At 45.2% G+C, this 27940-nt stretch overlaps 4 protein-coding genes across 6 annotated transcripts; 2 read left to right on the top strand and 2 right to left on the bottom strand.

Moving 5' to 3' along the window:
* Positions 1-253: 253 nt before the first annotated feature.
* LOC124677256 (26S proteasome non-ATPase regulatory subunit 13 homolog B-like) lies at positions 254-22479 on the bottom strand. Of its 2 annotated transcripts, XM_047213260.1 has the most exons (7): positions 22312-22479; positions 20274-20720; positions 20113-20193; positions 18994-19190; positions 18790-18889; positions 18553-18698; positions 254-444 (listed from the first exon to the last, which is right to left on the bottom strand). In XM_047213260.1, the coding sequence occupies exons 1-7, from the start codon at positions 22462-22464 to the stop codon at positions 405-407; spliced, it is 1164 nt and encodes a 387-aa protein (XP_047069216.1). In that variant the 5' UTR covers positions 22465-22479; the 3' UTR covers positions 254-404. The 2 variants fall into 2 exon arrangements, with proteins under 2 accessions (XP_047069216.1, XP_047069214.1); XM_047213258.1 differs by lacking the exon at positions 254-444 and having other exon boundaries at positions 18239-18698.
* On the bottom strand, positions 850-2671 carry LOC124678784 (26S proteasome non-ATPase regulatory subunit 13 homolog B-like; the record flags this gene model as incomplete). Its single annotated transcript, XM_047214637.1, has 3 exons — positions 850-1050; positions 2001-2081; positions 2162-2671. Coding segments are annotated over 3 exons (792 nt in total), but the record flags the coding sequence as incomplete, so codon positions are not given.
* LOC124677258 (protein AE7-like) lies at positions 6951-26122 on the top strand. 2 transcript variants are annotated; one of them, XM_047213264.1, is made up of 6 exons: positions 6951-6985; positions 24404-24573; positions 24745-24850; positions 24945-25044; positions 25581-25626; positions 25721-26122. In XM_047213264.1, the coding sequence occupies exons 2-6, from the start codon at positions 24450-24452 to the stop codon at positions 25819-25821; spliced, it is 477 nt and encodes a 158-aa protein (XP_047069220.1). In that variant the 5' UTR covers positions 6951-6985; positions 24404-24449; the 3' UTR covers positions 25822-26122. The 2 variants fall into 2 exon arrangements, with proteins under 2 accessions (XP_047069220.1, XP_047069219.1); XM_047213263.1 differs by lacking the exon at positions 6951-6985 and adding an exon at positions 22748-22858 and having other exon boundaries at positions 24407-24573; positions 25721-26121.
* LOC124677255 (autophagy-related protein 2-like) lies at positions 7283-17392 on the top strand. The gene is made up of 14 exons (XM_047213257.1): positions 7283-7435; positions 7868-8865; positions 9525-9673; positions 9872-10125; positions 10220-13300; positions 13384-13496; positions 14143-14335; positions 14555-14668; positions 14766-14873; positions 15103-15235; positions 15397-15599; positions 15840-16036; positions 16803-16984; positions 17065-17392. The coding sequence occupies exons 1-13, from the start codon at positions 7286-7288 to the stop codon at positions 16861-16863; spliced, it is 5754 nt and encodes a 1917-aa protein (XP_047069213.1). The 5' UTR covers positions 7283-7285; the 3' UTR covers positions 16864-16984; positions 17065-17392.
* Positions 26123-27940: the final 1818 nt, after the last annotated feature.

The following is a 27940-nucleotide window of genomic DNA, read 5'->3' as shown; positions in this document are numbered from 1 at the left end:
TTTGTACTCGAAAAACAGACACTAGTAGTACACTTGTTTTTTTCTTTTGTACTGCAATAGATTATTAGTTTAGTGCACAATGTCTGTTACGTTTTTCGACAGTCGTATAGCATAATTGTCGATGCAGAGAAGGGAAAAAAAATACGAGTATATCAATTGACGTTGAACCCTGACAACTGTTTTCCAATCCACTTCAGTCTTCGAGGATCAGAAGCAAATTTTAGTAAGACCGATCGTACAGCTGAGATACACGTCCAACAAAATGACACTGATCAATGTTTACAAATCTTTCTAGGTTTTGCGAGCCTGCAGCCTAAGAATCAATACAAATTTCAAGTTCCTCATTCTTTCTTTCACTCCGTAAGGTCACAGCCGTCGTCGTTCACCAGGGCACCCCAGGAACATCACGAAGAGACCAAGTCAGGCGTCTCGGCTTCGACAGATGTCCAGCCGGTCACGCAGGGATTTCACTTGGTCGATGCCAAGGACCCTCGGTTGCACCCACGAAACGTGGACGGTTCCATCGACCTCATCGATTATGCCTTCGATTAGATGAGCCTGCAACATGTAAGAAAGCAGCCGTTTCATCATTTCACTTCTGACTGTCACTGGAACTATACATACAGCCACAAGGGAGTGCGGGACTTACAGAGAGGCTCTTCATTAGCAGATACTCCACATCTTCAACTGATAGCCTGGTTTGCTCAGCTATTGTGCTCAACGGAATTGTACGGTCTTGAGATGCTCAACTGCAATGGATAAAAACATTTAGGGAACAAAGCTGTGCTCTGAATAGTAGCAAACGGGTAACATCAATCAGCCTCTCGGTTTGCTCTGTACCCACGGGAATTACCTGAAAATGATTTCCATCAAGCAGAGGATATTGATCTTCTCAAGTAGCCTGCTCTCATTTTGTGCCAAAGCAGGCTGTGCAGCCAAGGCGGCGCCGTGAACTTTGCAGAGTTCCTGATAGGCGGCTAGATTGCCAGAGTTGAAGGCTTGCAACATATGATAAATCCACTCCACCGCTGTTCCCACAAGGCTATGGATCTACATGATATCCACAAGAGGAATAAGATGTGCATGCTGATACAGCAAAATTATGCAGATTGTGGTGGTAAGGAATCAGAACAAAAGACACTACATCTGAAAAATAGCCTGAGGCAAGTTCAGCAACATATATAGCTAAGAACACTAATTGTAATGTTACTACCAGCTTAACATTTTTACTGAAGAAACTGAACCACACAAGGTAAATATGAACACTACTTTGTTTCAACGCTGGGCTCCAGATATTTCAACAGAACACATTTTACTCCCAGCTTTTAAAATAAAGACTTGTATGATAATGGTAACAATTGCTCCTAGTCAATGGCAAGAAATAGCAAAGATGAAGAGACAATTATTATGAATGACCAGATCAGTTGGATATAAGCTTACACAAGGCAGACACTCCATATACATATATAAATATGGAGCAAAAACAGACCTTCAGATAACCAAAAGGCAAAAATACAATGCTCATGCGTTTTGAGTCGTTGTATAGTCGCCGTGTCGTTTTCCAAAATCACGGCGACGACTATACATCGACTTATGGCGACTATACATCGACTTATGGCGACTATACAACGACTTTCGCCGACTATACAGCGACTTTCGCCGACTATACACTGAGTCGCAGCATTGGCTACTCACTTTTTTGTCGCAACTCAAAAACCATGCACATGCTCTCATTGCAAGAAACTAAACATAAATACTCGTTTATGATCTAGTAGGACGACTGGGAGCTAAATGTTACTGTCTTATTTAAATATAAATTAATTCATATATTGTAAGCAGAAAGGGGCAATAATAATATTCATACAAGCATGTGTCACTCAACAGTTCAAGGATTATTAAACCTACAGTTAGCTCTTTAAAAGGGTAGGCATGGGTGTCACAAGTAAATAGACTGCAAGCGGATAGTAAAGATTAAATACTCATATAAAGTAAGGGCATACAATTGGATGGGCAAGCAACTCCCCGAAATTGTATATGTTGTCACCCAATAAAGCAGCTAGTGAGAGATCAAATGCCAGGTTCTGCAGGTAGTTATTGAAAATCAGAAACAGCAACTATGAATCCAATTTTTCATCTCAAAAGACCAGGTAAGGAATGATACCTGTTTGAATGGTTCTGAAAGTGACTCCACTGTTGTGTATGCAAGATAGAGAAGAGCATTTTTGTAAAATTCAGAATAGTCCTGACAGACTTTGTAGTACTGAGAACATATCCAATAGTAGGTCGAATGCACTGATGGGTCAACATCGACCATGCTATCCAAAGTGGTTTTCCCCTCGTCTAGCAGTTTCTTACACTCCTTTTGACTCCCTTTCTCAAGAAGATAATTTGCAATCTGCATCTTCACATACAGAATGGGCTCTTCAACCCGTGATTCCTTGGTATCATGCAGCTTTGAAATTACACCTTCTAGGTAGTTGATAGCAGCATCTTTATCCGAATACTGGCGTGAAACTACTACCGTGAAATGAGCAAATTTAAGAAGGTTGATCTTGGTTTCGAAATCAGAGGTGAAATGATTATACAGCTGAATAAGAGCATCGCCCGCCTGTACAAAAAGAAAGGACAAGAGAGTAGTGATAAGCCCCGTGACATGGAAAGCAATATCTCGAGAAATGAACCAAACAGTTGATCAAAATAATGGAAGTATCGCAGGAATCAGGATAAATCCACATATGAGTAACTTTGGGTTTTCACAACAGAAAATATGATAAACGTGCTGCGATGTTACATGCATTACTATACTACACAACAAAAATACAATGATTATACTCCTTCAGATTTGATGCATATAGCTAAACAAAGAAACATGCAGGCATTTGGATAAAAGTATATGACTTGTCTTGCAATGGTCGTCGGTACACATGGTCGAACGAGCGTGAAACCCCCACGCTTGTACGGCTTGACCGGGTGTTTGTCACGGTGGCTTGGGAGGAGCTCCACAGTAGCTACAGCTTGCGCTGCTTGGCGACGGTTGTGGCTGATCATTGCCCCCTCCTCCTTGACTGCACCACACAGTCGGCGGGGCGGAAGAGGTTTCAGTTCGAACGTTTCTGGCTGCGGCTTGATGGGTTCGATGAGGTGGTCCAGAGCGCCTGGGATGTGGTCCAAGGTGACACTGATCCCTTCCGGCGGCTCACCGCTAAGTTGAAACTCACTGCGCGCCGTCTTATGAGCTGGAGCGACAAAAAGGTTGGATGCATCAAACTGCAGCTTATGATAGCGCGGGAGGTGGTTTTGAGGTTGGACGCCGCCATGGAATCCCGACTGCTCACCTCCGATGAGCGTCGACTCCGGGCACACCTCAAGCAAGCTTACCTAGGGCTGGCCTCACTCGAGCGGACGATGGCTCGCCAGCGGGCAAAGATAGCATGGCTAAGGGAGGGGACGCCAACACGGCCTTCTTCCACCAGCATGCGGCCTACAGGCGCCAGAAGAACGTGATCCATAGCTTGAGGGTGGATAACGCTGTTCTCTCCGACCACGCGGCCATGGCTGAAGCTACCTTCGCGCACTTTGAGGGCCTGCTGGGCACTTCGGTGGCGAGGGCGCACTCGCTGGATTTGGACTTCTTGGGCACCACACCAGAGGACCTATCCGAGCTCGAGGTAGCGTTCACGGAGGAGGAGGTGTGGGAAGTAATCGAGCACCCGCCACTGGGCAAGGCGCCCGGCCCCGACGGGTTCACGGCTGAGTTCCTCCGTAAATGTTGGTGGTGGTCAAGGCTGACTTCATGGCGGCTTTCGACAAGCTTTATACGATGTGCGGGCGCGGACTCCAAGGCCTCAACCAGGCCCTGCTGGTCCTGCTGCCCAAGCGCCCGGACGCCATGGCGCTAGGCGACTACAGGCCGATAAGTCTGATTCATATCTTTGCCAAGCTAGTGGCGAAAACTTTGGCCACTAGGCTGGCACCCCGGATGGCGTCGCTGGTGGATCGCAACCAATGCGCCTTCATTCGCAAAAGGTGCATCCATGACAACTTCATGTTGGTACGAACAGACAGCTCGTTTCCTACATAGAGGAAGGAGCCGAGGGTGATGTTGAAGCTGGACATTGCTCGGGCTTTCGACTCGCATCCCGGGGATTCCTCATGGAGGTTCTCCGTAAGTTAGGGTTTGGGCCGAGGTTCCGAGAGATTGTCTCTCTATCGCTGGCCACGGCTAGTACCCGGGTGATGCTCAATGGCGAGCCGTGCCCCCGATCCGGCATCGGAGGGGACCGAGACAGGGACCCCTGTCGCCATCGTTGTTTGTCCTAGTGATGAACTCGCTCAACAAGGTGCTCGCCAAGGCAGCTCGAGGCCGGGTATGCTGCGACGGTTGGCGCGACGAGACCCGGCGACCTCGGTGTCGCTATATGCGGATGATGTGGTGATCTTCTCGTCACCCGGATGAGGCAGAGTTGGGCGCGGTCCGCGGGATCCTCGGAGCTTTTTGGGCAAGCCTCCGGTCTACGCACCAACTTCGCTAAGTGCTCGGTGTCTCCTATTGCTTGCTCGGATGAGGTTGCTCGTGGCTGCGGCGGGGCACATGGAGTGCCGGCTAGCGCCGTTCCCGGTGAAGTACCCGGGCATTCCCCTGTCCATTAGGCGGCTGTCGGCCGAGACTTTCCAGCCGCCGTTGGACAGAGCTAGGCCGACAAATTGCCGACATGGCGGGCATCCATGATGCCGCAAGCCGGACGTTTGACGCCGATCCGAGCGGTGCTCGCGGCAATCCCGCCGCACCGGCTTATGGTACCGGCCCCGAACAAGAAGACCCTCAAACAGATCAACAAGATCCTGCGAGGGTTCCTCTGGGTGGGCCGGGCAGAGGCCAATGGAGGTCATTGCCACGTGAACTGGGCAAGGGTGTGCCGGCCGCTTAACCTGGGGGGGTTGGGGATCCCCGACCTTGCACGGATGGCCATAAGCCTTAGGGTGCGTTGGCTATGGAGGATGCACACGGACCCCCAACGGCCATGGCGCGGGCTGGACATGCAGTTCTCGAAGGCGGAGCTGGACATCTTCGCGGCTTCCACCTCGATGATTCTGGGTAATGGGGAGTCCGCGCTTTTCTGGGAGGATCGATGGCTGGACGGCAGGTCCATCAAGGAGATGGCGCCAGAGGTGTTCGCGCTAGTTCCTAAGCGGCGCAGGAAGGTGCGTACGGTGCGTCAGGCACTGGTAGACCGCGCTTGGATCCCCGACATAGCTGGAGCACCGAGTCCCCTAGCACTATGGCAATATGTGCAACTATGGGTCAGACTGAGGGATGTCCAGCTCTCGGAGGAGCAAGATGCGATGGCCTGGTTGTGGACGACGGACAGCCAGTACACATCCCATTCTTGCTATGAGGCCCTCTTTCAGGGGGGGATCACCTCAGCATCATGGGAGCTGAACTGGAGATCCTGGGCGCCTCCTAGGGTGAAATTCTTTTTATGGCTGGCCTGTCTGGACAGGTGTTGGACGGGTGAGAGGCTGGCGCGTCGTGGTCTACCACATGCGCCCAGATGCCCGCTGTGTGACCAATCCGAGGAGACTATGGCGCATCTACTCACCGGATGCTCATTCTCCAGGACGATCTGGTTCGAGGTCCTCTCGTGGATCCGATCTACCGCAGGGCCTCCGGACTCGGAGGGGGACTTCGTGGAGTGGTGGTCGCAAGCGGTGCGGACCGCTCCCCGCCAGTTGCGCAAAGGTACATCGTCGGTAATCATGCTCACGGCGTGGTGCATCTGGAAGCACCGGAATGCTGCGATCTTTGATAACGCACAACCCTCGGTGCCTTCCCTGCTCAACGACATCAAGACCGAGGCACAACAGTGGGCGAGCGCGGGGGCCCGAGGCGTCCGCCAGATCATCCCCTAGACTAGGTCCTCTTTCTTGGGTTGAGTTGTAGTGCGGGGTGTTGGTCCCTTCGTGGACTTGTACATATAACCTTTTTCCTATCTATCAATGCATCGAAACGCAAGTCTTTTGCGTTTTCGCGAAAAATTCCAGTAAAAATACCAAAGAATGATGCTCAATATCATCATCAGCCGATCAGTGGATCACAGGTCATGGTACATAACGAAATGCAGGTCGGAACATACAGAATTAACAAATCAACATGGTGAATTACCATGCTGCTCAGAAGCAGGCCAACTACTGAGTAGTTTTGTGCATGAAACTCTGGAAGGACAGTGCTGAATGGCAGCTTGGGATCAGTGTACAGCTAGTTGTAGTCAAAGGGGACTAACCTCACTGGTTTCAACTTTCACAAACTAGGTACTTAAAATCAGAGGGGCGACGTCACATCCATTACTATGCAGTAAAATTACTATGATTACACTTTTTCAGATTTTTGTGTATATATATAGCCAATGAAATGAACAAAGAAAAACATGCTGGTATTCTGATATGTCTAGAGTATATGATTCGTCTAGCAGTTTATAGCAAAACTACCTGAGAATTGAGACGGACACACGATATATACATCACCAGATCAGTGGTTTACATGCCACAGTACAGAACAAATAAGAGGCCGGAACATACATAATTAACAAAATACAGTGAAGTATGATGCAGTTGAGAAGCAGGCCAACTAGTTTTGTGCAGGAATCTCTTAAAGGGCAGTGCTGAATGGAAAACTTGGGATCAGTGAAATTCGGGCAAAGGGAACAAACACTCACTGGTTCCAGCTCTCAACAGCTAGAAACTTCCAATCAGTCATTGAAGGGAAGCCCAGCCCGGCCCAGCCCGTCCCGGCCCGGCCCGGCCCAACTGGGACCAAAAGAGAAGTTGGACTTGAGGACCAGTCAGCCGGGTTTGGCAGTTTGGCTGGCTGGTCTTCCCCGACGCGAGCAATCGAGACGAGCACCGCCGCCCGCCGCCCGCCGCCCGCCGCCCGCCGCCGCATCGCTGCTCCCCGGCCTCCTTCGACCGGCGGACGGCAAAGAAGGACGGACGTAAGGACATACTTACCCCAGAATTTTAACGATTAGAAAATTGAAAGGGACCCTAGGTTTGTGAGGTGTATTTTCTTTGAAATTGAGAGGGAGACACGAACCCTGGCGGGTAATTACCCAACCTTCCCGGGGTTCCGGACGCAACACCTCGCAAGGTTTTATTCGGACGGAAAAACTTGCCGCACCACCGAAGCAACCCATCCTCCTTCTCTCGCGCCGCCGTCCTCCGGCGACTTCTTCCCCGCCGCCCCGCCGCCAGGATGGGGCTGCTGCGGGGGTTCTCGGTGGGGGCGGTGATGAAGCGGATGTGCAAGGCGGTGCTGAAGAAGGGGCTGGGCGACTTCTTCCTGGGCGAGCTCGATCTAGACCAGCTCGACCTCCAGCTCACCCGCGGCACGCTCGAGCTCACCGACCTCGCCCTCAACGCCGAATTCATCAACGCCCAGGTCCGTCCCGATTCCCCCCCTCTCTCTCTCTCTCTCCCGCGTGGGTTTAGTTAGGGCGCTGATTGTTTTCCGCGTTCGATCGATTAGACGCGGCGGGATGGGATTCCGGTCGCATCCCGTCGCGATTAGTCAGTCCCCCCGTGCTGACTGCTGAGGAGAATCGAATTATTATACCTGTTAATTAGGGCATGAAGCTGGATGATGTTCTTCTAGCTTCTCTAGTTAACAGTGTTCAGTCCCTATCTATCAACCTCCTGACACCTGATTTGTTCTGCTACTTACTGCCTTAGAAAACTGCAGTGCTATCTTGTGCGCATGCTCCCCTCCAAACTGATGTATCCAAACTTGTAGTTTGTTAGATTTCAAACTGTTCATTTGCCTCTTATATATGTTACAATAATTTTTTTAGTTATATTTCCTTTTCTGTTTCAGCTATCAACATCTCCCTTCATGGTGAAAGAAGGATCGATAAAATCCCTGCTGGTTAAATTTCCTCTACAGTTGAAGAGTTGCGAGATTGTAGTGGAAGACTTGGAGCTTGTCCTTGCTCCATCTGTTCCTAGCGAAGTTCCACCTGTAGATGCTGAGTGCTCTGTTTCTGGTAATAGTAGTGGCACGCACAACACCAACAGAAATGAATCCGATAAACACTGTTCTACATCTGCATCTCGAGATGTGGATGAAGGCGTTAAGAGAATAGCCAATGCTGTCAAATGGTTCCTGACAAACTTCAAAATCAAGTTTAAGAATACATATATTGTATTTGATCCTCACACAAGTTTGGATAACAAGGTCTCAGAATACAACCGATCACTAGTTTTCCGGGTTAAAGAGATAGAATTTGGAACCAATCTTTCAACAGATGGGCTTGTCAAGCTGAATAATTTTGTAACGTTCCATGAGGCGGTGATTGAGTTCTTGAAGATGGATCATGTCGATGTATTGCTTCAGAATAATTCGGATAGAGCAGCAGCTGACATCTCATCAGGTCATAGTACTACCTCGGTCTTGACAGGCCCTATTGGTGGATTCTCGGGGACATTGAACTTAAGCATCCCATGGAGTAATGGATGCTTGAACCTTAAGAAAATTGATGCAGATGTATCTGTTGATTCATTAGAATTGTTGTTACAAATCAGCAGTATCCAGTGGTTCATCTACGTGTTGGATTCTCTGCATAGGAACCAAGGTGAACATAATTCTGCCCATAATACAGCAGATATGTCCTTGAACACCTCCAGATCTGCCTTAAACGCTTCGAAATCAGTGATGGCCAACAAGGAAGATTTGGATCAGATCGCACTTTCACAAAATAGGCAAGACAAATACCAGGATTCTTTCCTAACTAAGGCACATGTGATTCAGGATTGGATTCCGGAGCTAGTTGTTCACGAAGATCAAGGCGAACCTGATTCAGATTGTGATGAAAGGTCTGTTTCTTTGTTAAATCCCTTGAAATTCCTAATGATGTACGTTGTACCTATGTGTCTATCATCTTCCAGTTTACTTCAGCTCACATGATTAACCCCTTAAACAAGTATACTTTTGAGATAGCTGTTATCAGATCATTGTAGTAAAAATTAAAAGATGCTGTTGCTATGCCACATTGCATCCATGGTTTACGAATGTTTAACCAGATATACGATTTACAGAAATTTCGCTCCTCAATTTCACACTATTGTAATACATGTTTTGGGGGTTACAGCGAATTCTTCCTCTCGTTCCTTTTCTTCTTCTTGTCTTGTACTTTATCATCTGTCTTCTAGATGTCCTACCGTCATTAAAATTGTAACTTACCAAATCACTGCCTGCTCGCATCAGTTCCTAGAATAGTTCTCTGCAGCTTTGGTATGTTTCATGGGGTTTTAGTGATCAAATGTGCCAGATCTCTTTTTTGACATCAGCATAGTTTTCCTTTCTTTTTTCCAACTGTCTTTAATTATATACTTATCCTGTAAGAGGCTATCTCTTGCTAAGTGTGTTTGTTTTTACCATTATTAAGAGAAGCATCCAATTTTTAGGCAAAAAGAAAGAAAAGGAGATTTGGACTAGCCTAATTGGATTACTGATTTGTTGTTATCTTTGACAGCATTGATCAGTTCTTTGAATGTTTTGAAGAACTGAGGAACTCCCAGACAAATTTAGGAAATAGTGGCATATGGGACTGGACGTGTTCAGTGTTCAACGCTATTACTTTTGCATCCACTTTAGCTTCTGGATCAGATCAAGTTCCTAAAGGTATGTAATGTTTATTTGTTATGGCTTTATGCTTCATATTCTATTTGGTTGTCTGGTATGAACAGCGCAGTAGCAATAAATGCAATAATTTTGACTTCCGGTATTGAATCGTGCAAGTGGTTTAGTATTTTACCTTTTCTTATTAAATTATCTGAACTTCTATATATCAGGACTTACTTCTCTTTTCCTTCCTAACAGAACCGCCGATTGAGAAAACCGTACGGGCTTCCATCGCTGAGATATCTGTTATTCTTTTGTTAAATGATGAAATGGATGCGGGCGATTCGAGTGCTTCTACCAGTCTATTCCATGATATGAGAAGTTCCGAAATGTTTTCGAGCTGCCTCTCCTCTGGGCAGATAGAACAATCAATGATGTCTCCTGCTACCGCTTCCAGCTTAAATATGCACCATCTTGAAGCCAAGTGTCAGAACATACATCTTGAACTTGAGGTACTTTTTCCCTCCTCCAGTACTTGTTCTCAGTTCATGTATCATTGAAGTGTTATGAAGCTTGATGCTGAATCTTTTTTTCTGATGTCCGCAGACATATCCCAGAAAATTAGGTTTCAAGGCATCGATTGCCCACATGAAGCTTGATGAATACTACAGTACTGAAAATACTAATCCAACCCACTCACACCTTGGGACTGCTTTCTTAAATAATAACTTCTGTAGAGAAGTTCAAGCTGCTCTCCCTCAATTCCCATTTGCTTCTCAAGATTACTGGGTGGAAACAGCTGGACGCGGTTCTCACAATTCAGATAAATTCATTAAGGTTGAGCTACTAAAAACATTTGGTGAGTGCACATTCCATTATGATGTCAGTAACACGGATCAAGATGGCAACTCAGGAAGCTCAACTTCACTGTCAATTCATTTGGCTCCTTTGATTTTGTGGGTGCACTTCCATACAGTATACATGGTACTGAAATTTATCAGTAAAGTTAAGTCTGATCTTCATGGAGAGCATAAACTTCACAGGGGTGGTGATGAAAAAAACAGCAAATTGGCTAATACTTCGTCCAGCGAGAGCCTGAAGGTTCAGATAGCCCCATCGCATGCAAGAATCATTCTTTGCTTTCCTTATGAGCCCTCTTGGGATTTAAGTCGTCCGTCCATCTTGGATAAGTTCCTTGTCCTCGACCACACGTTATCTCAGAAAGCCCCTTCCCCACTTCGAAATGAAAGATCTAATGATGGTCATCCGAGCACACCATCTACTTCACTCCATTTGGCTACTGGGAACTTTGACATCTACTTCATTAAACCTGTCGGTGTATTGGATGGTAGAATCGGCTCTTTGAGCAGGCAAACTTTCTCTGCTTTGAAGATTTTATCGGTGACTAGATCCGAATATCATGACTCCAGCATTAGAATGATCCGGAAAAGTCATCCTGTAACTTGCCCTGAGATGGTGAACAAAGTATGGAGTTTGCCAAACCTACACGACCAGAAGATTACTCAGAAAGAAAATAACAAATGGGTCGGCGTTGCCTCTTCTACAACTTCACAAGATCTTGTAGAGTCAAGTTTTACTATACGCCAGGAGCTCATTCAGAGCACTGAATTCTTGCTGCATGTTCAACTTCCTTGTGTTTCAGTTCATCTCAATAAGAAGGATTGTGGACAACTAAATCAGCTGCTAGATCTCATAGTTGATGGGCTGTCAGATGTAGCAACAGGCAGTTCTGAAAATGGCAAGGACAAAAACAGCGAAGTTGCCATTCAAACATCTGTCATTTTTGAATGCAGCATGTTGGATATTTGCACTGAGTTGGATGAAACTGTGGAAGTTAGTCCTTCATTGCAGGCAGAACTAGAAGGCTCCTGGAATCGCCTCAAGTTGTCCGTTTCAAAATTGTCTCTGTGCTCATTTTCTAATGTTGGTGGGGTCAATAATTCCAGTTTTCTTTGGGTGAATCATGGTGAAGGTGAGCTTTGGGGTTCTGTTAGTGGTACAGATGATCAAACTTGTGAAGAAAGCAAAGATTTTCAACTAGTTATTTGCAAGGACTCCGCTAGTCAGCGGGGTGACGGTGAAGGGAACAATGTATTGTCTTTCGGAACTGCTGGCTGTTCTGTGACCCACATCAGGAACCCAAAACTACAAGAGAATTATACTTCTGTCAATGTTCGTTCTGGGACACTTGTGGCACCTGGTGGACGAATGGATTGGATCAGTGCAATATCTTTGCTGTTCAGTTCAGGTTCAAGTGGATCTGAACAATCCAGTAATAGTAGTAGCACAAATAGTTCACAGGCTGGTGAACCTTTTTGGTCATCTTTTTTCCTTGAGTTGGCTGATGTTGCTCTGAGCTATGAACCTCACCGGAAAAATTCTACACTCGGTGCTGAAGCTCCAGATTGCAAGTCTTTTTCATGCCTTTTAGCTGCCTCTTCATTTAAACTTCATAGCAAATCTGCATCAGACTCCGCAGCTACTGATTTTGACATCCAACTACGAGACCTCGGGCTTCTCATCTGTGGATCATCTGGTTCGAAAAATGTTACTTGCGGTTATGATGTGGATTACCTCCGTCAAATGGGCTATGCTAAGATTGGCCATAATACATTCGTTGAAGCTGCTCTACGAATTGATACTTCCTTTTGGAAGCTTGAAATATCCGAGTCACAATTTGATATTGGTACCTGCCGTGATTCAACATATGGTCTTGTCCATTTGGTTTCTCAATTACAGAAGCTATATGCTCCAGATATGCGGGATGCCTTAGTTCATCTCCAATCTAGGTGGAATATTGTCCAACAGGCAAACACGCAAAATATGGCCAGTGATGCATCAGATATGTCAGAGAACAGCACTGACAGCTTCGCAGATTCAGCAGAGTCCAAGTCTGACGGTTTGCTTGATGACATAATTGATAATGCTTTTTACAGTGACCAGGCCAACACAACCTACAATTTCTGGGACAGAAATTGTCATAACTCATTTAGTAACAGTGAAGTGAATGTTGAGTATGAGATGAGTATGATTAACCCTGAGGCAACTGATGCCTGTGTTTCACACATTTCGCTTGGATCATCATTAGTCACTCCAGCAGACAGTACTGCTCCTCAAATACCACAAAAGCAGAACTCCTGTCCTGACCACATCATTGACTCTTATTATATGCCTGATCTTCTGAATTCATCATCATCATCTCGTAAAGTAAACCATCAGTGCACATCTGGTGATGATGCTTGTAAAGCTGTGGACTGCGATGATGGTGGATGGTACAGCAATACTCCCTTGACGATAGTTGAAAACCATGTCTCAAAAAGGAACAACCTGCATGGAGAGCATGTGTTCCAACAAGAAGGTGATCATGCTGTTCGCAACTTGAATTCTGATGAATCTTGCAATCTGAAAGGCCAGATTCTTATTCATGATATAGATGTTAAGTGGCGAATGTATGCTGGAGATGACTGGTCATTAGCTGAGAACGATTTAACTAGCCGTACGTGCTCAAATGGAAGAGATAGGAGCTCTTCTTTGGAATTTATCGTGTCAGGGCTCAGTATGCAATTTGATATGTATCCAGATGGGGATGTTTCTGTTTCTAAGTTAGCCATCTCTGCCCAGGACCTAAATCTTTGTGACCAAAATGCGCATGCTCCATGGAAAATGGTACACATATTTTTTTGGCTAAATTTCATTGATAAATTGTTTTTATCACCGATTAATGCTAAACTTCTGTCTTTTTTTAAAAGGTTCTTGGATGCTATGACTCGAAGGACTACCCAAGAGAATCTTGCTCCCCTGCATTCAAGTTAGAACTGGAGTCTGTAAGGCCTGAACCAGAGGCTCCTTTGGAAGACTACAGGTATGTGCAGCACTAGATTGCATACACAACGAATTAATCTACTGGAAAAGATATTTCCTTGTTTCTGTGCTCTGTACTGTGTTCGTCCTTCGTTCGATACTTGACATATTCAAATGGTGAAAGGTAAATATTACTGTAAGGGTATCCCATATTCATCATACATATACATATTACATGCAAGACACCCTTTAATCTGGTGGATTGTTGTATCGTAACCTATGTGTTGGTTGCAGAACATTGTGAGATTAAGTTGTATACTTGGCTAATGTAAGGGATATATGGAACATGTCATTTTAACAGTTCAATAGCAGACATAATTTATACGTATTTATTGGATCTAATCTGATGTAGTGTTTTGACCCAATTCCACTATTATAGTTGCTTATGCATATTGTTAACGCTTTGGAAGTTCTGAGAAAAGTTCCAGATAGCAGATCCATATTCTTCATGCATATTTGGTTGGTTGTTTATGAAGCATTGTTGCTCTTTAGACCTTTGACCTTATAACTAATTTGTGTCTCTGCCATACTTTAGTGTTAAATTGTAGTTCCAAGGAATTATGCTGGCTATTTTTCAACTCCTATCTGACACCTTTTATGCTCCCTCAGTGTGTCGATTAACCCCCTTCTCTTGCATCTTTCTTCAGGTTATGCCTTGAGATTTTGCCTCTTCAATTACATCTTGATCAGGGGCAACTGAACTTCCTCATCAGTTTCTTCCAGAATGAATCTAGCAACAGCAACCCTCATCTGTCTTACGAAAATGAGATTGTTGGTATGGACAGCACAACATATGGAAGCGCTGCAATTGTGGATGAGGCATTACTTCCTTTCTTTCAGGTATTTGAACTTACAATGACTGTTTCCCTCTTAATCACGGGACTTCATAGGGATCACATGAGAACTTTCTGCACCCAGTAACCTGGCATACTAAAAAAAAATACTAACGCCAACAGTCATCGACTTCTTCCGTTTTCTCATTTTTTGCACTAGTAAGCAATAGCCAGCTGGGCTCTGCTTGTCTTCAGTGAACAATCTAATATTTTTCTATGGTGCCAGAAATTTGACGTGAAGCCTCTGGTTCTGCATATTAATTATATTCCTCGCCAGTTTGATCCTATTGCACTTGGCAAAGGAAATTATGCAGAACTTCTCAACATCCTTCCATGGAAGGTAATTCGTTTTTGCATAAGAAATACTTTAGAGCAGTTAGTTCACTGATGATTATCTGTGTACCAACAGACAACCCTGAAATATTTTGTGTGTGCAGGGAATTGATTTGAAGCTTAAGAATGTTTCTGCAATGGGTGTTTACGGGTGGAACAGTATATGTGAAACAGTAGCTGCGGAGTGGCTGGAGGACATTTCCAAAAATCAGGTCCTGATTTCCCCCCATGCACAACTGTACATTTAGACATGCTTATTGTTGTATACATGGACATGTACATACTTAATACACTCGATATCATAAAGAAACACAGATTAAATATGCAGTGCTTCATGTCAAAGCATATGTACTTTGCAAAATAAAGAGAACTGTAAATCTGCTTTGTCTTGCAAAAAGAAATCCTGCCCTCACCTGAATTGACAATATGCTGCTTGTGTAGGTCCATAAATTGTTAAAAGGGCTCCCACCTATAAAATCATTAGTTGCTGTCGGTTCAGGCACTAAGAAATTGGTTTCACTACCATTCAAAAGCTACAAGAAGGACCGCAAGTTGCTCAAGGGAATGCAAAGAGGTAAGCTAGATCTACACTATTCTACGACACTGATATGAACAATTATCTAACATTTCTGTTGAAGTGTTAATAATATGTGATGTTATTATATTAATAAATCAATTAGTTAATGATGACATGTGTTGCAAGAAATATTGACAGTCTTACCTGCCGTTTGACAGGTGCGGTTGCTTTCATCAGAAGTGTGTCCATCGAAGCTGTAGGGCTTGGTGTCCATTTAGCAGGGGGAGCTCATGATTTGCTTTTGAAGACAGAACGTGCACTTACAGCTGTTCCACCTCCTTCAACCTCACGCGAAGCAAGAAAACCCAAAGACAATATAAGAGCCAACCAGCCTGAAGGTGCACATCAAGGGTTGAAGCAGGTATTGTCTGAATTGCGTGATAAAAACATCTCCTGTTCTGCCAATAAAAGACAATTAAATCTTCAGGAGGCACCTGCATTGCTAATGTGTTGTTTCGATCTATTTTGTTTTGTTAGAAATGGACCTTAAAATTGGTTCCTGTTAATATCTCTGAACTCTATCTAGTTCTGAAGCCTAACATAATATAAGATGGTTCATTTCTTGCCTAATGTTATTAATATTCACTTCAAATTTGTCCAGGCCTATGAAAGTTTAACTGATGGGCTTGGAAGGACAGCTTCTGCTTTGATTGGCAATCCTATCAAGGTTTATAATCGTGGGGGTGGCCCTGGTTCAGTGTTGGCTACTGCAATATGTGGAGCTCCAGCTGCTGCAGTAGCTCCAGTATCAGCTTCTGCTCGTGCTGTACATTATGCACTTCTTGGGCTAAGAAACAGGTGAGTTTTTGCCTGTTCTCAAATACTGCTGGAAACAGTCTATAGATACAGGCATACATCATTTAGTTACAACCATCATAATGGACTATTGACTTCGCTTTTCCTGTCTTCCTGATTTCTTAAATTCGTTCATTTCTGTCCTCAACAGGCTGTCGATATGTATCAATTTATTCTATGTATGTAGTAGGTCAAGTGGTTAAATATTATGGGAGGGCGGGCGTAGAATTTGCTCTTTATTCACATGTATTGTCAGTGCTTACAGTTGGCAGTGGGCACTTCACATTTTATATTATGGGACAGAGGGAGTAGAATTTGCTCTGTAGTCACATGTATTGTCAGTGCTTATCAGCTTGCAGTTGGCAGTAGGCACTTCACATTTTAGACACTGCATGCACATTTATGTTACCAACAATGATCTATGGTGAAGCTAAACCGTGCAAGAACTATGCAATTGAATTCTACTCCCTCTGTCCCATAATATAAGATGTAACACGGAGGGAGTATAAACCAAGCTTGTAATATATTGGACAATCCATCTGTAATGTTATTCTTTTAAAAGAATTGCCTGTCGACAGTAACAAAGATAATATTAAGGAATACCTTCGATGTTTTGTGGAGGTCCTAACAATATATTTCGGGCCAAAGAAAAATAATGCAGCTGATTTGTTCCTTGGCAGTAACCTGGTTTTGCACTGACCGAGCTAAGTGTTGCTGAACATTTACTGTTATTGGTACATTATTCTTACTTCATGTATATTTCTCACAGCCTGGATCCTGCACACAAGAAAGAATCTGCATACAAATATTCCGGGCCTTCTCAATCATAGACTTCATTCATGAGGAGGCTGGTTAAGCTATGGTCATATCGCCATCGTCTCTATGGAAGAGGAGCGGTTGAAGAGCACCCGTTTTGATTCCATAAAGTGGTGGCGGGCTAACTTGTACAGCGTAAGTGAGAGCTCCGTGTTGCTGTATTGCTAGAGACCATCTGTTTTGTTCTTAATGGAGTTTCTGATACATCCATGCAGGTGTACAGCTTTTAGCGTAGGTTATATGTGGCATCAATGCCCTTGTATAGTATGCAAGTTAATACACACCATGGGTTGTAGTCACCACACGTGTCTCCACCTCGGGTGGAAGTTTTGTAAGCTCCTGGCAGGCATTTGACCTAAGGTAGAGAGAGGGAGGGGCAATGGCCCCAGATTTGTACATAAGTTTGTTGCTTTCTGAGCTGTGCAGATGTAAATAGTAACTCTTCTGTTTCGGTTGCTAGTATGTTTATGGGCTTGCTAAACCGCCAATGATACATCCTCACGCTTTGCAAGTGTACATATTAGTATTACCAGGTTTTCTGCACTCTGTAAAGTTGTTGCTTTCTCAGCTACTATTATACTCCCTCCGTGCAGAAATATTAGACGTCGAGGATTTTCAAGTCAAATTTTGGCACGCTACGACATTTCCCGACTTTCCCGTTTTACCCCTCCATCCCTCATTCGTTCACTCTCGCTCACATCGCTCGTTCCCCACTCTCTCCCTCACCGGCTCCACCCCGGCGCCGCCTTGCTCCAAACACGCCGCCGCCTGGCTCCCCGCGCCGCCCCTGGTTCGCCCACACACCGATGTCTATGCCGCCTCGCTCGTCTCCAGAAGTGCCCCAAGATCTGTGAGCGGTGGTGCTCCAAGATCAGATATTTCTGGCAAGAAACAGGCGGTGCCCCATGATCGTGATCAGCGGTGCTCGATCCGTCAACAGCGAATGCCAACGCGGGTCCGGCGGCGGAGGGTGATCTCCCCTTCCTGGCCCTCTTCGACAGGGCGTCCCATCTCCACTCGCTCGCTTCCAATTCCTCCCTCGACCAGGTCCCCTTCGGCCCTTCCGTCCCTCCTCGCTGATCACCATCCCTAGATTTGTGAGATTGCTCCTCGCGTGCTCGGTTCTGCTTGGTTTGGGGACAGGAAGGGATCCGAGGGAGACACGAACCCTGGCAGCGGCGTATAAAACCGCAATTACTCAACCTTCCCGGGGTTCCGGACGCAACACCTCGCAGTACACTTGTTTTTTTTTGTACTGCAATAGATTATTGGTTTAGTGCACAATGTGCATAGGAACTTCATGCATAAAAGATACTTACCGATTCTTCCATGTACCGTTTAGCATGTTTGTTATGTTTTTCAACAGTCGTTTAGCATAATAACTGTCGATGAGAAGGGGAAAAATATATCAATTGACGTCGTAACACTGACAACTGTTTTCCAATCCACTTCGGTCTTCGAGGATCAGAAGCAAATTTTAGTAAGACCGAACGTACAGTTGAGTTACACATCCAAAACAAAATGACACTGATCAACGTTTACAAATATTTCTAGGTTTTGCGAGCCTGCAGCCTAAGAATCAATACAAATTTCAAGTTCCTCATTCTTTCTTTCACTCCGTAAGGTCACAGCCGTCGTCGTTCACCAGGGCACCCCAGGAACATCACGAAGAGACCAAGTCAGGCGTCTCGGCTTCGACAGATAGCAAAGTCGTGTGCACCTTCCCGACCCAGGTGTCCAGCCGGTCACGCAGGGATTTCACTTGGTCGATGCCAAGGACCCTCGGTTGCACCCACGAAACGTGGACGGTTCCATCGACCTCATCGATTATGCCTTCGATTAGATGAGCCTGCAACATGTAAGAAAGCAGCCGTTTCATCATTTCACTTCTGACTGTCACTGGAACTATACATGCAGCCACAAGGGAGTGCGGGACTTACAGAGAGGCTCTTCATTAGCAGATACTCCACATCTTCAACTGATAGCCTGGTTTGCTCAGCTATTGTGCTCAACGGAATTGTACGGTCTTGAGATGCTCGACTGCAATGGATAAAAACATTTAGGCAACAAAGCTGTGCTCTGAATAGTAGCAAACGGGTAACATCAATCAGCCTCTCGGTTTGCTCTGTACCCACGGGAATTACCTGAAAATGATTTCCATCAAGCAGAGGATATTGATCTTCTCAAGTAGCCTGCTCTCATTTTGTGCCAAAGCAGGCTGTGCAGCCAAGGCGGCGCCGTGAACTTTGCAGAGTTCCTGATAGGCGGCTAGATTGCCAGAGTTGAAGGCTTGCAACATATGATAAATCCACTCCACCGCTGTTCCCACAAGGCTATGGATCTACATGATATCCACAAGAGGAATAAGATGTGCATGCTGATACAGCAAAATTATGCAGATTGTGGTGGTAAGGAATCAGAACAAAAGACACTACATCTGAAAAATAGCCTGAGGCAAGTTCAGCAACATATATAGCTAAGAACACTAATTGTAATGTTACTACCAGCTTAACATTTTTACTGAAGAAACTGAACCACACAAGGTAAATATGAACACTACTTTGTTTCAACGCTGGGCCCCAGATATTTCAACAGAACACATTTTAATCCCAGCTTTTAAAATAAAGACTTGTATGATAATGGTAACAATTGCTCCTAGTCAATGGCAAGAAATAGCAAAGATGAAGAGACAATTATTATGAATGACCAGATCAGTTGGATATAAGCTTACACAAGGCAGACACTCCATATACATATATAAATATGGAGCAAAAACAGACCTTCAGATAACCAAAAGGCAAAAATACAATGCTCATGCGTTTTGAGTCGTTGTATAGTCGTGTCGTTTTCCAAAATCACGGCGACGACTATACAGCGACTTATGGCGACTATACAGCGACTTTCGCCGACTATACAGCGACTTTCACCGACTATACACTGAGTCGCAGCATTGGCTACTCACTTTTTTGTCGCAACTCAAAAACCATGCACATGCTCTCATTGCAAGAAACAAAACATAAATACTCGTTTATGATCTAGTAGGACGACTGGGAGCTAAATGTAACTGTCTTATTTAAATATAAATTAATTCATATATTGTAAGCAGAAAGGGGCAATAATAATATTCATACAAGCATGTGTCACTCAACAGTTCAAGGATTATTAAACCTACAGTTAGCTCTTTAAAAGGGTAGGCATGGGTGTCACAAGTAAATAGACTGCAAGCGGATAGTAAAGATTAAATACTCATATAAAGGGCATACAATTGGATGGGCAAGCAACTCCCCGAAGTTGTATATGTTGTCACCCAATAAAGCAGCAAGTGAGAGGTCAAATGCCAAGTTCTGCAGGTAGTTATTGAAAATCAGAAACAGCAACTATGAATCCAATTTTTCATCTCAAAAGACCAGGTAAGCAATGATACCTGTTTGAATGGTTCTGAAAGTGACTCCACTGTTGTGTATGCAAGATAGAGAAGAGCATTTTTGTAAAATTCAGAATAGTCCTGACAGACTTTGTAGTACTGAGAACATATCCAATAGTAGGTCGAATGCACTGATGGGTCAACATCGACCATGCTATCCAAAGTGGTTTTCCCCTCGTCTAGCAATTTCTTACACTCCTTTTGACTCCCTTTCTCAAGAAGATAATTTGCAATCTGCATCTTCACATACAGAATGGGCTCTTCGACCCGTGATTCCTTGGTATCATGCAGCTTTGAAATAACACCTTCTAGGTAGTTTATAGCAGCATCTTTGTCTGAATACTGGCGTGAAACTACTACCGTGAAGTGAGCAAATTTAAGAAGGTTGATCTTGGTTTCGAAATCAGAGATGAAATGATTATACAGCTGAATAAGAGCATCGCCCGCCTGTACAAAAATAAAAGTGAGGAAAGTGGTGATAAGCCCCGTGACATGGAAAGCAATATCTCGAGAAAGGAACCAAACAGTTGATCAAAATAATGGAAGTATCGCAGTAATCAGAATAAATCTACATATGAGTAACTTTGGGGTTTCACAACAGAAAATATGATAAGCGTGCTGTGATGTTACATGCATTACTATACTACACAACAAAAATACAATGATTATACTCCTTCAGATTTGGTGTGTACAGCTAACAAAATGAACAAAGAAACATGCAGGCATTTGGACAACTCTAGAGTATATGAGTCGCCTCACAATTCCAGTAAAAATACCAAAGAATGATGCTCGATATCTTCATCAGCCGATCAGTGGATCACAGGTCATGTTACATAACGAATCGCAGGTCGGAACATACAGAATTAAGAAATCAACACGGTGAATCACGATGCTGCTCAGAAGCAGGCCAACTAGTTTTGTGCAGGAAACTCTGGAAGGACAGTGCTGAATGTCAGCTTGGGATCAGTGTATAGCTAGCTCTAGTCAAAGGGAACTAACCTCACTGGTTTCAACTTTCAACAACTAGCTACTTACAATCAGAGGGGCAACGTCACATTCTCATTACTATAGAACAAAATTACTACGATTACACTTTTCAGATTTTTGTGTATATATATCGCCAATGAAATGAACAAAGAAAAACATGCTGGTATTTGGATATCTCTACAGTATATGATTCGTCTAGCAATTTATAGCAAAACTACCTGAGAATTGAGAAGGACGCACAATATTTTCATCACCAGATCAGTGGCTTACATGTCACAGTACAGAACAAATAACATGCCAGAACATATACAGTGAACTATGATGCTGCTCAGAAGCAGGCCAACTAGTTTTGTGCAGGAAACTCTTAAGGGACAGCGTTGAATGGCAACTTGGGATCAGTGTATCCGCTGAAATTCGGGCAGAGGGAACTAGCACTCACTGGTTCCAGCTCTCAACAGCTAGATACTTCCAACCAGGGCGGTTACTAATATTTTCTGGGGGTATCAAGGGCGGTATTTGGATATCTCTACAGTATATGATTCGTCTAGCTAGCGAAATGAACAAAAGCAACACATGCATGTCTTTGGATATCTCTACAGACTACAGTATAGGAGTTGTCTGACGACTACGGTAAAAATACCAGAAAGATGTTCAGTATCTTCATCAGACGATAAGTGAAGCACAGGTCGCAGCACATAACGAATTGAAGGCCGGAACATACAGAATTAAAAGATCGACGAAGTGAATTATGCTACTGCTCTGAAGCAGGCCAACCAGTTTTGTGCAAGGATCTCTAAATGGACAGTGTTGAGTGTACCAGGTACCTTCGGGCAAAGGGAACTAAAACAGCACCGGTTTCAAATTCCAACAACCAGGTTTCCATTTAGGGCGGTTAATACTATATTCCAGGGGGGATCAAGGGCGTCTCTCGCCCGCCTAACAGCCGGCCAAAAGGGCGGCTCCTTGAGCGCGGAGAGCAGATCAAGCCGAGGTAAATGACCTAGCTACCGGGAGGAGGAAGAGGGCGGGGCGGATCGAGCGAAACTCGGACCTGGACGACGGCGAGGGCGAGGAACTGGTCGAGCTTGAGGGTGAGCTGGTGCCAGAGCTTCCGCTGGTAGAGGTCGGCGAGGGCGGCGTACCACTCGGCCAGCTCGGGCCGCGTCGCGCCCTGCGTCTCCAGGAACTCCAGCGGCGCCGCCATCGCGTCGGGTCTCCGCCGCTTCCTCCCCTCCCCTTGCTTTCTTCCCGGCCAAGAAGACGAGACGCGGAGCGAGCTGGAGATCTGTTTCGGTCGGACTCGCACTTACTCAGAAAAAAGAGGCCTCGAAAAGTGTCCATCGCAAGCCGTCACAGCCCAGCCCATCCCGGCCCGTGCTGGCCCGGCCCAACTAGGACAAAAAGGAAAGTTGGACTTGAAGACCCCATCGGAAGTAAACTAACTGGCTGGTCTACTCTTCCCCGACGCGAGCACCGCAACCGCAAAACGCCTCCCGCCGCCGCGCCGCTGCTCGCCGGCCACTCCCGTACGCCTCCCCCTCTCCCGTACGCCCTCCTGCGACCGGCGGCAGCGCAAAGAAGCACGTCCGGAAGGATAGGTATTCCTCATCTGCCCTCTCTCTTCCCCACTTCTCTCCCCCTCCTATACTTACCCCAGAATTCTAACGACTGTGTCAAGGAAATTGAAAACCCTAGGTTTGCTAGGTGTATTTTCTTTGAAATTGAGAGGGGTTATGGATTAGGAGAGTGAAGATGGAATCAATTTTGTAATAGGGAGCGAGCGCCCCCTGTGCCAGCGTTGCTGTTTTGCTGGATGAAGAGTTAGCAGCCCAAGAAAGGCAGATTTGTCTCTCTCAAGGATTATTTGTTCTGTATTTTTGGAAATGTCATCAAACCAAACAACCAACTTAGGATATTTAATCATAGGGTCACCACCTTCGTTACAAGTGATCAAATTCCTTGCTGCAGTGCCTGTGCCTGTGCGTGCGTGGCCGGGGAACGATGGTACCCCATGTGTGTGTGTGTGCATGCGTGATTGGAGTAGCGTGGCCGGGAACATTAGACTAGTACTAGTGGGGCATGAATAGGAGAAAGAGGGTGTTCTGGTGCTGCTTGCTTTCTCTAACGTCGCTATGTCACTAGTTTTAGTTTGGTTTGTTGTGGCCATTTTTGCAATTGTATGCATGCACACAACTGTTTAACTTGGATGGCCATTAGTTCATTAGCACCTCTATGAATTGGTCTACATATATAACATGGACAGTTTATTGTTACCGTGTTCACCAGATGATTTTAGTTACATATGTTATTGTCCAATTTAGATAGAAATCAATGTAAATGTGTACAAGTTATGGCCCTTTCTCATGGTCTCAACTTTCTATCTATCCCCGAGTAACTTTGAACATAAGAGATAGGCCTTTTTACTATACTAGCGTAGATGTTGACAAGTTGACATTGAGTAAGGAACTAAAGGAAGAGCACAAGTCAAGCTCAACATGATGCAGATATTCTGCTTGTGAGTACGCTCTTTGGGGTTCATCAGTATTCTGCTTGACAATGAGTACTATATCTCCCCTGGTATTTACGAATCTGGGCTTGTGTAGTTGTGTGGTTTCTGTTGATCTTTTTTTTTCAACTTTCATGAACCAAACATGGTTTTTATTGATGAAAGGGGAGTAAGTAGTTTTATTTCTAAACTAAACATATTTGACCAGATATCTGCAGATGATCTAATTCATTGTTAAGTAGTTTGAAATATAAGCATTCCGCATTTATTGCATTTTGATACTACCTTGTGATTCTACTTAACAAGTCAATTTTCTATTCGGTGTTGTGGGATTAAATTTGCATGGATAGTTTGAAGGATGGAGCTTTTGGATAAACTCGACTCTTTTTTGCAGCATGAACTAGTTGTAAAACTTTAACCAAATCTGACACCTACCTGTTGGTGCCAAACCAAGGGTCAGATTTGTTATTTGATGTTTTGCTCTACTTCAATCTTGGTTGTAATGTGTAAACATTTTAGAAGAATAATACCAGTTGCAGATCTAGATTGAAAAGAAGGGTGCTGCATTAGATGTTCAATACTTGGAGAAGAGAAGGGATTAATACCATTGTTGACATAATTCCATTCTTTTAACTTGCAGGAGTTTTCTGTCTAAGCCAAATTAGTGCACTGCAGAGGAAAAAATGGTCATGGGGTTGATAAATGCTAACCCTGTGGTACATGAGAAAAAAGAGAGGCGCAGCAGAGAAGCACTCGAAAACAAAGATGAAAATGCAGTGGAGCCAATAGACCAGCTAGAAATATTTGATATCCTCTATTGATTTTCCTGCATGTATTTTAGTGTAGCTTACTTTCCTGCATGTATTTTAGTGTAGCCTACTTTCCTGCATTTATTTTAGTGTAGCTTTCTTTCCTGCTATACTCTTTTGATCTAGGACCTGCTATCATAATTCTTTTTGCACTCCTTAATATTCTCACATCATATTAGAGATATAAAGGACCCGGAGCATCCATACTCATTGGAAGAGCTTAAGGTGGTGACTGAAGACTCGGTCGAAATCAACGATGAGATTAGTCATGTGCGGTAAGTTGACCATCTGTATTGGAATTTTTGATCCTACTATCCAGGATTCTGAATTGAATTGAATTCTGAGGATTCCTTATTTTTTTGGTTTCAGGGTTACTTTCACCCCAACAGTGGAGCATTGCAGTATGGCAACTATTATTGGCCTTTGCCTACGTGTGAAGCTCATGCGGAGCCTTCCTCCTCGTTACAAGGTATGCGGTGGCTGTAGAGTACAAAAAAGCTATCCTAGATTCACATAGTACCATGAACTGACTAAAAGAGAAAGAGGAAAACTAATGAGCTGCCTGAATATGTTACTGAATCCATTGAGATTTTAATTAATATATACAGTTTAGGAAGTCCTAGAAATCTGAGCTAGGCATTCCTGTCTGTGTTGACCACTTGTTGCTACCATCATGGAACAAGTTTTTGTGGGTCAGAATTCAAATACTACAGAGACGCCACGGAGGCAACTCATTTAACCTGAATGTATATGTTGAAGATCCATGTGTAATAAGTGCAATATCTATTTCAGATATATGTGGTGTAAACGAAACGTCATTATTGGTTAGAAACAATTAGCTCATGAACATATATGGTAGTCCATAAGCAAATTGAAGACAAACTATGTAGAGTAGAATTTTTCTCTTCAGCAACCGGGTGGGGAACTTGTGTCTTTATGCTGCTTACTGCTCATAGTTTCTTCTAATAATAAAAAGGACAGCATGACCATTTCTGATGTGTGTAGGTGGACATAAGGGTGGCGCCTGGATCGCATGCAACTGAACTTGCCGGTATTTGTTCTGCAAGCTACTGCTGTATACCTTGAGCCACCACATTCTTTTCCCTGGAACAGTATCTCAGTATTTTCCTTGCCTTGTTTTGCAGTGAACAAGCAACTGAACGACAAAGAACGTGTCGCGGCTGCGTTGGAAAACTCAAACCTGCTGGACATAGTCGAGGAGTGCCTGTCACCGACGCTTGGCTGAGACCTGAATTACGGCTGGGAACCAGTGTGTTGATGTATTCCCGGACTAGCGCAGGGCATGCGCATGAATTTTGGTGCTCCGCGCCTCTCTGTGAGCGTATTGCTGCCGCTCCAGCTCTTGTGTTGTAGTAGTATGTAGGTCATAGAGCGCTGTTTTATTTTCTCTGGGAGAAACTGCGGGCTGTTGTTGTTGTTATTATTATTATTATTATTATTATTATTATTATTATTTTGTAGCTTGTGGTTGTATGTCGAGAGATTGTTGGATGATCCGTGCCATATCTGTAATGATGTCTGGCTACTCTTACCTCGGGTGATAATTTGCATGGCTTGCCTCTAAGTTGCCTCATGTTTACAGAGATGTATTTTGTGTTTTGTTTTTAATGCTCTTCTATGTCATTTTCTTGAGAGATTTATATTTCACTTCTTTTAGATGCTTCCTGTGTCAGACTCAACTTTTCCTTCAGCTGCAGAAAATGAAGGAGAAAAGCTGTGCAGACAATAGCCCAGTTCCTGAGCCGTGAGCTCACGGCATCTCCAGCGGCGCGACGCATTTCGGACACCCAATTGTCCGCGGGCGTCCGTTTGCGTCGCGTGGCGGACGCGAAAATGGTCGTGCGTCCGTTTGCGTCTGGGGGATGCTCTAGCGGGAGACGCATTTTTGGCACGGGCCAGAATTCAAAAAAGAGGTTCTAGCCTCAAGTTTGCACGAATTGAGGTCTGAAATGAGTACATCACACTTTGCACATCCAGAGGCGCAAAGTGGAGTCCAAAAAGGGCACAACAAGGCCTGAACAGTAATGTAAAAGTTCAAAAGGAGGCCAGGGCGCATGGCGCCGGCGATCAGGCGTCTCGCACGCGGATTTTTGCGCGCCTCTTCATGAACCAGGCCCTGGTGTCGTCGTCGACGCTGCTCAAGTTGGCTAGCATGATCCTTGTGTCCTCTGCACGGATCTTGGCATCGGCGTCACGCAATTTGGCATCGACGTCTGCCTTTTGGACCTTAATGACCTCTTTCGTGAGGTTGAGGAAGATGGCAGCTGCGGCCTCTTTTTCCATACGCCTCTTCTAGTCCCTAGCAGCCAAGGTGGCTTGATTGTCGGCCATCATCTTCTCGAGGCTCTGCGTGAACGCAATGGCCTGTGCCTCCAGGACTAGATCAGCCTTGGTAGCCTTATGGCCGCGGGGACGAGGTGGAAGGGCTTGACGGCCATGATCGTCGTCTTCGCCGTCGGGGTTGACCGCTGTCCCATTCTTCACAGCTTCATCGTAGGCCGCAAAGCTTGTCCTCCACTTCTCCGCGTCCTTGAGCAATTCCCATCAATGGACCATATGGTACCCCTTCTTATGCACTGCCCTAAACCTCTCCAAGGCCCGCGATACCTGCAATCACGCCAAAGCCGCCAATGATGCACACAGAATGATGAATTTAGAATAGAATGATGATGGTTGTATCTTGTTTACCACTGAAATAACGCCAGCGCCGCTTACGGGGTGCTTCTTAGCATGTTCGACGACCGGTGGCGGCCCGCTTTGCTTCCGCCGGAGCTGCAACCTCCATGTTGGCTATGGTCGTGGCTACGAGGGAGTGTGGGGCGGCAGCGACTGCGACAGTTTGCTCGGCATCCATGGTGGTGGCTGCGGCGGCGAGGACGTCCATCGCTTCTGGACTGCTCGCGCCGATCTACTTTGATTTTTCGCGCGGGGAATGACCACTGGCGGGAATAATATCGGCCTGCCTGCCACTGACGCGCGGGTCCTGCGTCTTTTTCGGTGGACACTCGGCGCGACCGCGCAGCGTCCACGGAGCTGCAAACCTGACGCATATTTGGGCCAGGTTTGCGTCTCCACGAACGGCTCGGTCACTTTGCGTCGCCGTGCTGGAGGAGGACCCAGACGCATTTCCAGTTACGGCGAACACGAAGGGTCGCTGGATATCCGTTTGTGTCGCGCTACTAGAGATGTCCTCACGAATAAACTTGTAAACACATGGCAGTGGCCGGTACCTAACTACCTGACCTGTTGTGTGGCGTACGAAGATAGGAACAGTCCCGCACGCTCACGGCACGGCAGCCGACGGCAGGCAGACGGGGGTGGCTTGGCGCTTGGCGGAGACGGGA

The sequence above is a fragment of the Lolium rigidum genome, chromosome 7, assembly GCF_022539505.1.
Source record: "Lolium rigidum isolate FL_2022 chromosome 7, APGP_CSIRO_Lrig_0.1, whole genome shotgun sequence".
NCBI lineage: Eukaryota > Viridiplantae > Streptophyta > Magnoliopsida > Poales > Poaceae > Lolium > Lolium rigidum.
The sequence above is the reverse complement of the archived record's forward strand: the minus strand, read 5'-3'. Positions and strand labels throughout refer to the sequence as shown.

What these genes read in the sequence shown, in the direction of transcription:
- LOC124677255 (XM_047213257.1), top strand. Translation starts at nt 7,286, where the DNA reads ATGAAGCGGATGTGCAAGGCGGTGCTGAAGAAGGGGCTGGGCGACTTC. An exon ending in CGCATGCTCCATGGAAAATG is followed by an intron (nt 13,301 to 13,383) that starts GTACACATATTT and finishes TTTTTTTAAAAG; the next exon opens with GTTCTTGGATGCTATGACTC. An exon ending in CACATCAAGGGTTGAAGCAG is followed by an intron (nt 15,600 to 15,839) that starts GTATTGTCTGAA and finishes AAATTTGTCCAG; the next exon opens with GCCTATGAAAGTTTAACTGA.
- LOC124677256 (XM_047213260.1), bottom strand. Translation starts at nt 22,464, where the DNA reads ATGGCGGCGCCGCTGGAGTTCCTGGAGACGCAGGGCGCGACGCGGCCC. An exon ending in TTGATGGAAATCATTTTCAG is followed by an intron (nt 18,890 to 18,993) that starts GTAATTCCCGTG and finishes TATCCATTGCAG; the next exon opens with TCGAGCATCTCAAGACCGTA. An exon ending in AAGGTGCACACGACTTTGCT is followed by an intron (nt 445 to 18,552) that starts ATCTGTCGAAGC and finishes GACCGGCTGGAC; the next exon opens with ATCTGTCGAAGCCGAGACGC.
- LOC124677258 (XM_047213264.1), top strand. Translation starts at nt 24,450, where the DNA reads ATGGTCATGGGGTTGATAAATGCTAACCCTGTGGTACATGAGAAAAAA. An exon ending in AGACCAGCTAGAAATATTTG is followed by an intron (nt 24,574 to 24,744) that starts ATATCCTCTATT and finishes TAATATTCTCAC; the next exon opens with ATCATATTAGAGATATAAAG. An exon ending in GATGAGATTAGTCATGTGCG is followed by an intron (nt 24,851 to 24,944) that starts GTAAGTTGACCA and finishes TTTTGGTTTCAG; the next exon opens with GGTTACTTTCACCCCAACAG.